General features: G+C 41.6%; 1 protein-coding gene across 1 annotated transcript in view; it reads left to right on the forward strand.

The window, feature by feature from the left end:
* The window catches only part of PEX10 (peroxisomal biogenesis factor 10), a 59,509-nt gene extending 54,098 nt beyond the window's left edge, over positions 1-5,411 (forward strand). The window contains exon 6 of the mRNA XM_069240986.1: positions 1,886-5,411. Within this exon, the coding sequence (XP_069097087.1) occupies positions 1,886-1,954 (69 nt within the window). The 3' untranslated portion in view covers positions 1,955-5,411. The remainder of the gene's footprint in view (positions 1-1,885) is intronic.
* Positions 5,412-10,403: the final 4,992 nt, after the last annotated feature.

The following is a 10,403-nucleotide window of genomic DNA, read 5'->3' on the forward strand; positions in this document are numbered from 1 at the left end:
GCCCACTCTGTGGTCCTGAAACAAACACCACTTCATGATCAGCATTTTCCTTCGTCTGTGTTTAGCAGCATGCCCCACTGGAGGTTATTTGTTGTGATGCAGTGAAGATGACATATAATGCAATTAGCAAATATTAGAGATGGTCTGCCAGGTCTGCTGTGCTGTTCCAAGACAGGCCCTTCTAAAGAACATGACTGGTTTTGTATTATTGAGTGGCTTTATTTATTCCAATGAGTTTAAAGGAAAAGTGGCTTCCTAAATGGTTTAATATCCTCATTAGTTTAGAGGAAAAAGTGGCTAGATGTACCAATAACGTTTTAGCCATCTGGCTCTCAGGGAGCATTCTTATTCTTTCTCTAATAAGGAATTTGGTCCTAGATACACATTGCACATTTTACTGGTTTGGAAAAAACATATTATAACAATATTTAGCAATCATATATGCACTAAAATTAAATATGCAACGTTTAGATCTGCTTTATGTTTTTTGTCTTGTTTTGTTTTTAATGCTTAATTGATGTGGTTTCGTGATAGCTTTACTTTTGGTTTGCATGTGGAAGTACAGGCTTGGTATCTTCCTGACTCTCCACTCTTGTGTAAAGCCCGGAAGGCTTTGTGCAAGGGGAGATGTCTGGGGGTTGACCTGTTGTCCTATTCAGTTTGCCCCTCTGCAGTAGTGGGGCATTCTAGCTCCTGTCCTCCTCACCCCCCCCCCCCCCACACACACACACAGGGGTACTTATTTCCTCAGTGGTCACACTTTACAAACCAGTACACCTGTGTTTCTGCTAACGTGAGCCATGGATTTAGCTTCAGAGACACATTTTTATACCAGACCCCGAATATTAAAATAAATTGGATGATACAATGCGATATTACCCATTTCTGGCATGTAAACGTTGTCTTGGTGCTCCAGCATTAACCCTTGCAATACACTATCTTTGGGGAATGAGCACGTGGCTTCTCTGGAACCACAGCTTGACACCTGAGCCTACTACGGTGCTGCCAAAACTCTTTTACTTGAACACTCTTCAGAAGGCAATGATGCAAGTCACTGCTGGAAGAAACAACCACTGGCAGGGTCAGTCTGTCTGGCAGCTGGCAGCCTTTTCACTTTTTCAATGCCTGTTCTGTTTTGCCACTGGTTTTAGGAATCTTTATTATGGCAGCTGCCAGGGTCTTAACATTATAAAAAAGATATTTGAAAAAAGCAGCAATATGTTTTGGTCTCAAAATGAACATATTGCATTAATACTCCCTGGCACTGAAGGATTTACTTTGTGTGCAAAAGTGTTCTTCGTGAAAGAGCAGCATGTCATCACTCACTGTGAAGTTTGTCAGTGGCTGAAGTAGGCTGACCCATTGCCCCATGCTGCATTATGCAGTAGATGAAAAACATGAATAACACAAAAAATGACAAATTGATAAAGAGGGTTGCCTGAAAGCCCCCTATGCACAAGTAAACTAAATTATAACAATTTTACTACAGTCAGAAGGTCTTGGCTAACACCAGACATAAAAATGATGTTTGTGGGACTAAGAAATTACACAACACTGCCTCTTCACGCATTAGAACATGTAAACTATTCAAAATATGTTGTTTGTTGTTACATTGTCTGCAATTGGGCGTTGTTTCCCGGAGCTGTTGTTTTATGAGTAAGAAAAGCAGCGGGTTATGGCACGGAATGCAGAAATGTTCCTAATATGGATACACATGGGTTCCAATCTTTAGCATAACGGCAAGACAAAGTGATTACGAGGGGTGCAGCCACCAGCACAGAGTGTCCCACAGGTTGTTGCTGTCCTAAAATAAACATTAGGAAGGGTTGCTTCTATCAAGATTTCGGTAAACTAATATTATCTATATCATTTGTGTCTTTTGTAGACGGAGTGTCCATTGTGCAGAGAGAAATTTCAACCCCAGAAACTAGTCTACCTTCGGCATTACCGGTAATTTAGAACGCGAACACCGAGAAGGGAATAAAGCAGTTCATAAACCACCACCTTGTGAGACTGTAAAAGGAGCAGCTTGTTTCTTCACGTACTCTTCTACTGAAATATGTTACGAAGTCGCTTATTTATTCCATTTTCCGGACATGAAACACTGTCGACAAAAAAATGGACGAGAATCAAACTTTCAGGAATGAACATTTTTTGTAGATTGTATATGATTTGTGCAGTATATTTCTTCATTAAGCACAGGCTCACACTTTGCTGGAATATTTGGGCTGGGCAATAAAAGTCGTCATCTCATCAACCGTCAAAGGTTGTAATTGAACTGAAAGTCAACCACTTTCAAGACTGCATGTAATTTTGGAATACATATTTTGTGTGTGTATGTGGGATGGGGGTGTATCCGAGTTTCAAGTTATATAATCAGACTCCTTGAATCTCATAAAATGTTGCTTCCTTATGCAAGCCAGTCTTGCTAACACATTTGGGCACCAGCTGGCAATACCATTTAGGCAATGTATTCATGTAAATGTTGTTAGACCAGACGGGAAAATCATTTGGGTCTTACCAGTCAGCGCGATCCGCACAATCAGGTCAAAGAACACGTGAGACAGTATAACTTGTGTACATGAATGGATCCAGCTTTGTGCTGGAAAAAGGTTGTGGAGATGGGGCGGGTATTGAAATTAATCTTTGGGCAGTCATTCCACAAGAACATACGAATCAACAGAAAGTAAGGGCTTGTTTTATATGGATGGATAACTGTGGACTTTGTTGTGCAATAATGTTCAGATGTACAATGAAACTATGCTGTTTACAAGCTAAAAGGCCCCTCTGCAGCCTTAGTTGCAATACAAGACATTCTGCTAAATTAGCACGTTTGGGTAGCAAAGGGTTGGTGTTGACTTGCAGTGTTCACAATGGACAAAGTTTGAGTGCGGCACAGCCATGGTCACCTCAACATATTTGAAGAATTGTCTGTCCCTTGAGGCCTATCGTACTCCACTTCTTTTCAAACTACCGATGGGCCTCGGAGAGTGTGCCTTAAATAGCCAGTTCATTGTAGTTGCAGTCATTTCTCATAAAAAGCTCCAGTCTACTCAGTCAAGTGATACAGCCTTTTTAATGATCATGTTGCCATTAGAAACTTTGATTTTAATGGTTTTCTGTTGGATGTTTGTGGGAGTAGCAAAATCCGATTTTTTTGGGGGTGGAAATGGCAGGGCACCTTGGTGGTGAAGAGAGACGTTTGGAATGTCTGTCTGTTTCAGGAACCGAAAAGAAAGAACCTTGTTTGTCCAGATTCAAAGTGTGTTTGTGTGTTTGTAAAGTCTTTACATTATTTTTTGACAACATTTCGAGAAATGCTTTTTGTAAAAAATACACTTAAACTGGAATAAAAAAAAAAAAAAATCGATTATCTTTGGTCCGACTTAACAGTGGTCACAGGCTACAAAGAGTCTACTCCAGGTTGTTGAATACATAAAAATTAGAGGGGTGTCACTCATTTTTTCTGCTACCAAAATCAGTAAATTGATTGTTCCGTTAGTTAAAAATGTATGTTACTTGCATTTAGGCTGAATCTAAAAGTGTTTTGAAAATTCTGTGATCTAGTTAAAAAAAAATCTTACTATGCTGGGATAAATCTGCTGGATTGTAGCTGGCTTGACACTCGATTTGAACCAATCAGTCTCTTTGAGATGAAGCAGTCGTCGTAAAATTGTTAGTAGCCTCAGTGATATAAAGCCTAGCCTTAGGCAAGTGGGTTCTCCTGCTTCCGGAGCAACTTACAGCAAGCTTTTGAAAGGTTTTAATCATTGTGGTGCTTTTGTTCTCTGGAGCACCTCCTTGGGCATTGTTGCCCAAGCCATCTGGACTGTACAACTTTACTCCGGTACAAACACCAACAGTTCTACAAAATAATGCTGGGCGGTATATGTTTTTTTTGTATCTTCAACGGAAAAAAACATTTATTTCTGTGATTTAATTACCATGATTCAAATGTTGCTCTGGTGAGAATATGCACACATCAAATGCTGACCTCAAACCTCTGTAACTCCTGTGTTGTGACATGTCTAAATCAAGTGTGATGTTTGTGATTTAAGTCTTGAATGATAGGAAGATGTCTGCTGATAAAGAGGCCCTAGCTCTCAGGTATCCTGAGGTGCACATGCTGGCCTAATTCAACCAGACTAGTATGGCCTCCGGTGAACATGCACTTGAAATTTCCTTGTGTGCATGTGTCCCACACGTTTTCGCAAAAGCACCAGGTTGCATTTCACAGTCCTGGAAAGTACCAGTATTATCAGTCGGGTTATAATATATCTCCAGTTGTGGAAAACCAACACGTTTTTGAAAACCAGGCGTGGCGTGGTGTGGCTCCTGCCTCTTCCAAGCACCAGTTTGTCAGTGTTTGCTTTCCCTGATCATTACGAAACAGGGAATTAAATTATTGGTAAATGACTAGAATAGGTCATCGTGCTGAGCAACCCCACAAAAATGGAGGCTATTTAAAGGAATCGCTGACAATTTTAATTCTGTATTTTCTTAGAATATCTTTTTTGTATTCCAGTTTCCTTCTCTTTCGCCTACATTGAAAAGGCTTTCATGTGATTACATGCATCTGTGGAACACCATACCTCTCCTTTTTTTAAATCTATTTATAGATCTTTCAGCTGTGCCCGTTGGCTATGCGCCGTGTTGGACAGTAATTTTTATCTGGGTGGTTAAAGCTTAACAAGTAGCATCTGTCAGTCTTGTTTGGACATGGGAACCCATGCAATAAAGGATTGTCGCAGTAGCCCATGAAATTAATGGCTTTCGTAGGTGAAAGTCGAGCACCAGAATGTACATCCAGCTCTACAAAATCATTCCAGCCACCAGAAGGAATCTGTTTTGCACAGCACATTCATAAAGAAAAACATTTTAGAGAGGACCGGGGTGCAGAATGTGCAAAATTTGGCTTAATATCAGTATTGGAGTAAGTTCTCATAAATCAATACACTAGTTAAGTATTAGGTTGTGTATACGCTTATTTGAGCAGTGAAATTCGCAACTAAATTTGCCTTAATTTTTGGAAAGCCACTAATAGCGTCTTTGAATTGGATTATTACCGTTTTCTGTTTGAGCCTAAGCCTCTTTGCAGAACACTGCTCCTAAGAGAGGCAAACACCTGTAAGATGTGCAGATTTTGCATTCAACTACTGGGCATAGTAGTGTCTGCTTATTGTTTACTTCACTGACATCCATTGTTTTCATGCTAATAATATAATAGCTGGAATTGCTGTTCCCATTTGAGCACTGATTCAGTATTTTATAAGGGACATATCAATTTACTCTATAATATGTTTTTAAAAAAGTTTTTTTTTTTAAATTTTTACATAAGCTGCGTTTTAAAGAAATCGTACTGTGAGAATTTCAAAATTTTACAGAAATGCTAATAAAAAATTATTATACAACCAACTGTTCTGCTTGTTATGATGTAACGAAACGATTGAAGTACATGGATGTAGGATGGTACACTGATTCCTCTTGGTGTGTTTGGCTCTACAACTGTTTCTAACTGATTTTATTTCCTCTGTTTTCTTCACCTTTGAATTAACCTTACCATAGGCTAGAACCTCAACTTATTTCACAGATTCTGTCCCATGCAGGGACACTTTTGTCGCATTGTGTTGCTCAAGTGCCACATTTCACCAACCACACTGATGATATTTTTGGATATAAATTATGTAGCGGCACCCATGCCCTACCTTTTTCTTTGCCCTCTCACAGGTGTCAGGACTTTTAAAATGCTTTTAGGGATGTGCCGGGCCACAAGTGTGAAATGCAACGCCAATAGATCCATCAGTGCACGTTTTGTAAATGTAGTCAGCCAGTCCAAGTCGTCCTAGTTGTTTAAGTGGTTATGAGACTACACCAGAGTGGCTTATGAAACACCGCTTCATTCTTTTTGCTCTTCTGCTACATCTCTTTCACTTAGTAATGAAGGAGTCTCAGAAGGACTTTAATACTTAAAAGAGAATTGGTGATCCCCGCCCATATCCCATTCCCCTCATGAACAAGAAACCAACTTGCTTCCTCTCGCCCAGCCAAATCTTGTGTTTTAAGTACTTTACTGGTGTCAAGACGGATTTACAACTACAATCCTTTTTAGACTAAAAATATATATCGTCACATACTCAGTTTGGTTTTAGACCACTATACAAGACTGAAACACGCCTTCTCGGTTCTGTGGAAGACACCATGTGGCTCGTTGATGAGGGGCATATCCTATTGTTTTCAGACGTGTAATTGCACATTTCGCTACCTACTTATATTTGTTTGACTTCAGTGCTGCACATTACTTAATAGCACCAGTCTTTGTTGTTTTTTATGATACTGTTCTACATTATATATGTAACTGATTCCAAAGAACACTGTAAACAGCTAACATAGTTTGTTGTTTTGCAGTCCTATTGCTGAAAATGCGTTGTGCATTACACGTAGGCTGTAGGTTCTTCTAATTCTATGTCAGGACCAGATGCTTCAGGTTATGCTTTCTCTCTCTCTCTCTGTCAACACAGAGCAGCCAATAGTAAACAGTAAAAACAAATCTACATTTCCCATAGTCTCGCAGCCTCGATATGACCGACCCTCACCTCCACTCCCCCCCACCCCCCAAAATCAGGGCCAGCCATCCACTATATATCGCACCGTCCTTAAAGTCCATCCTCTTTTTTTGCACATCTATGCCAAGGATAACTGAATAACAAACAAATTGCCAGGAACGCTGAAATTCAGAATTAAACGATGCCTTTCCAATCCAGGAAGCTGGAACATTGCACAACCGGTGCAAAGGAACTGATTCACCCTCCTCCATGTCTGAAGAAAACTTCGCCAGCTTCTCATCTGGAAAAAAGATAATAGGGTGGTAACATGCTAAACTAATACTCCATGCCATAAAATATTGGGTGGGAAATCAAACATTTTAATCTGATAATAGTGACAATAACATATTATAGATACCTAGGGCGGGATAATCCTCGCCTCCGTGTCCTTAATAGAATTGAAAATTCTTGTGGCGAATGCTAGAAATTTTTGCTTCTATGTCAGGACCGGAGGCTTTGGATTATGCTAGTTTAAAGCTGAAGCCACATCAACAACTGGTTTATGATAGAACAATTTAAAAGTAGAATCTGATGATCAGTCTGCCACTATCATGATATCTTCCAACCTAGACCCTGAATTGAAAGCCTTTAAGGCCATAGGCCCACGGACAGAATGAGCCCCACAAACATAGGTCTCTTGCAACAACCATCTGACCCAGCTCGCAAGAGTCGCCAAAGAAACAGGACCAAACGGCTTTTGCAAGGAAATCAATAATTGCCCAGTCTGATCTCTACGTAATTCTAGAGTAAGATCTTCGTATACCCCTCTGACTGCACCAATCCAACCATCTCTTCCAGGCAGAGGCATATCGTTTATGTGCACTAGGTGCCAAAGATTGAGAGAGGAAAAATCTAGTGTCCTCCGACATTCCTGTGCCTTGAGATGATCCCCTGATATCCTCCAAGCCATGAGCAACAATTGCTCCTCCGAAATCAGAGGATGTGGACGCCCCATTGGGTCCAATAAGAGATCCTCCGAAGGGAGAATTTGAACTGGAGCTGCACAACATAGCGTCAATGCCACCAGCAACCAAGACTGAGCTTTCCAGCACGGGTTACCAGAACTAATTCTGCTCTCTGATGAATTAACTGGGAGAGAACTTGATGAATCATGTAGAACGGGGGAAAGGCATAATGCGATCCACCCGTCCAAACTTGGAGAAAGGCGTCTGAGCAGAGAGCGCTTGGATCCGGTCTCCAACTATAGAAGCGTGGAAGTTGTGCATTCAATCAGGCGCAAACAGGTTTACCGAGCACGGACCCCAAAGCTGATAAAAAAAAATATATATATATTCTGGGGTGAAGACACCAATCGCTGGAATCCCTCAGATGTCTTGAATTCCAGTCTGTGACTACATTCACCTTGTCCGGAATGTATTCCGCCGTTATGGAAATCTGATGTTCTAGACAGAAATGCCAGAAGTCCTTTGCAATTTCTGCCAGCATCTGAGACCGTGTCCCCCCCCCGCCCCCCCAACTTGTTGATATACCTTACCGCTCATATGTTGTCCATCTTCAGTAGGATACAACATTTAGATTTTGAAAGGGGACAAAGTCTTCACTGCAAAGGAGCCCGCCAGAAGCTCCAAGCAATTGATGTGTATTTTAAGTTCCTCTGGGGACCACCTCCCCTCCCACCTGACCACATCTGGCTCCCCAGCCCCATTTGCTGGCATCTGATTCTATGAACACTTCCAGAACCAAGGCAAAATTAGCCTTGCCATTCCAAGCATCCATATGAGTCAGCCACCATTGAAGCTCCATCCGAGCTTCCTGCGAAAGAACAATCAATTCGGAATAAGTCAGACCTCTGCGAAGGTGCCGAATTTTAAACCTCTGGATAGCTCGATAGTGTAATCGACCCAGGAAAATGGCCTGAATGGCAATGCTAGGAGGCCCACAAATCGGGCCAGAACCCTCAAGGAAATTGAATGAGCAGACCATGCTTTCTTTAACTCTTTCTTTATAGCCAGTCTCTTGGTTAAAGGGGGTTTCAGTTGAGTCAAGACAGAGTCTATCTTGAAGCCCAGGAAGTCTATATTTTGCACCAGCACTAACTGGGATTTTTCCTCGTTGATCATAAACCCTAGATATTGAAGGAGCTGCATTGTACAGGAAAGATGGAGGCGAGCCAGATGCTCCTCCTGAGCCATGATGAGGATGTCCTCTAGATAAACTATCAGACGTACATCCTTCTCTCTTAGCCATTGCATCAACGGGTGCATGACCTTGGTGAAGCACCATAGGGCGGAAGAAAGACCGAAAGGAAGGGTGGAAAACTCGTAAAATTGGTTTTTCCGAAAGAACTGAAGGAACCTGCAATGGGGGCAAAAATAGGAATGGTCAGATACCATCCGTGAGGTCCAAACGGACCATCCAGTCCCCTTCCAATAAGAGATCCCTGAGAAGGTGAATGCCTTTCATCTTGAAATGTCGGTAGACAATCCGTGAGTTGAAGTGTCGCAGATTGAGTACCAAACAGGAATCCCCTTCCTTCTTTTGAACTAGAAAGATTGTACTGATAAAACCTCTTGGGTGAGGGTGAGAGGTGATAATCGCGCCTTTTTGAAGAAGGGCCTCCATTTTGTGATCTATAAAAAAAAAACTTTCTTGATGGGAAAAACTGAGAGGAGGAGGGATCTCGGATTGCTGGCAGTTCGAATAAAACTCTAGATGATAACCTGTGATTGTGTTCAGTACCCAAGCATCTTGCGTAATCAAAGACCTCTTTTGAACAAATAGACTCACTCTTCCCCCCAGAATAACTTCCCCGGAAGACAATTGTTACCTGTTTGAGAGGCATTTTGGCTGTAATATCCTCCTTTGTGGTTGTCCTCTAGGATTGCAGCCCCTATATCCTCGGCCTCTGGTTGGGTAGAAGTTGGAGCCGGATTGGTAGTTTGAGTCTCCTCTACTCCTCTAATATGGACGAGAGGTCTGGGATGTGAAATGGCCAGACGATCGACCTCTGATACGCCGAGCCCGGTGAAAAAGGCCACTGTTGAATACTTTTTTAATTGAGGTTTGGGCCTTGTCCAAACCGGAAAAAGGTAGTGACGTACTTAGCAAGATCCTTGACGAACCTGTCAACAAACAAAAGGCCTTTTGCAGCTGGACCAGCATCAGCTGGTGCTAATTCCGCAAATTTTGGGTCAATGCGCAACAAAAACGACTTTCTACATTCAGTGGATATAGAGCAGTTAGCATTACCCAAAAGACAAACGGCCCGTTGGGCCCATTCCAACAGTATTTTCAGATCAATAGGTTCTTGCAACTCTTTGGCCTGGACTGCCAAGTCAAGAATCTTAGTGAGGGGACCTGAAATGTCCAAAAGTTTGTCCTGGTATCCACGCCAGGCCCTATCAATACCTTTTTTCGGGTCTTTTGCATATTGTTAAAGAAAGGTCACCATGTGCGGGTCTAATTCAGGGGTCTCCGCTACTTTCCCCTCAAGAGCTGGGCGCAGGCATTCAGATTGTAGCGTATTACGAATATCCTTCTCAAAACATTTTCTGACACAAGATTGCACATAAGAAGCCACTTCTTGACAAGGAGTCCACTCCTTATAGGATATGCTCCTCATGAACGAGCCACAAGCTGTCTTCCACAGCACCGAGAAGGCTTGCCTGTGTGTCCTTAATAGAATTGAAAATTCTTGTTGCGAATGCTAGAACATTTTTTATAGTACTTTGAGTTACTAAATATGTATCTAAAGTTTTAAGAAGGAATATCTCTTTTTGTGTAGTGGTCTACAACCAAGGTTCCTAAAGAACAATACAGGGTTGCTCCTTTATTTTCTGT

This window comes from Pleurodeles waltl, chromosome 6 (genome assembly GCF_031143425.1).
Source record: "Pleurodeles waltl isolate 20211129_DDA chromosome 6, aPleWal1.hap1.20221129, whole genome shotgun sequence".
NCBI classification, from domain to species: Eukaryota; Metazoa; Chordata; class Amphibia; order Caudata; family Salamandridae; genus Pleurodeles; species Pleurodeles waltl.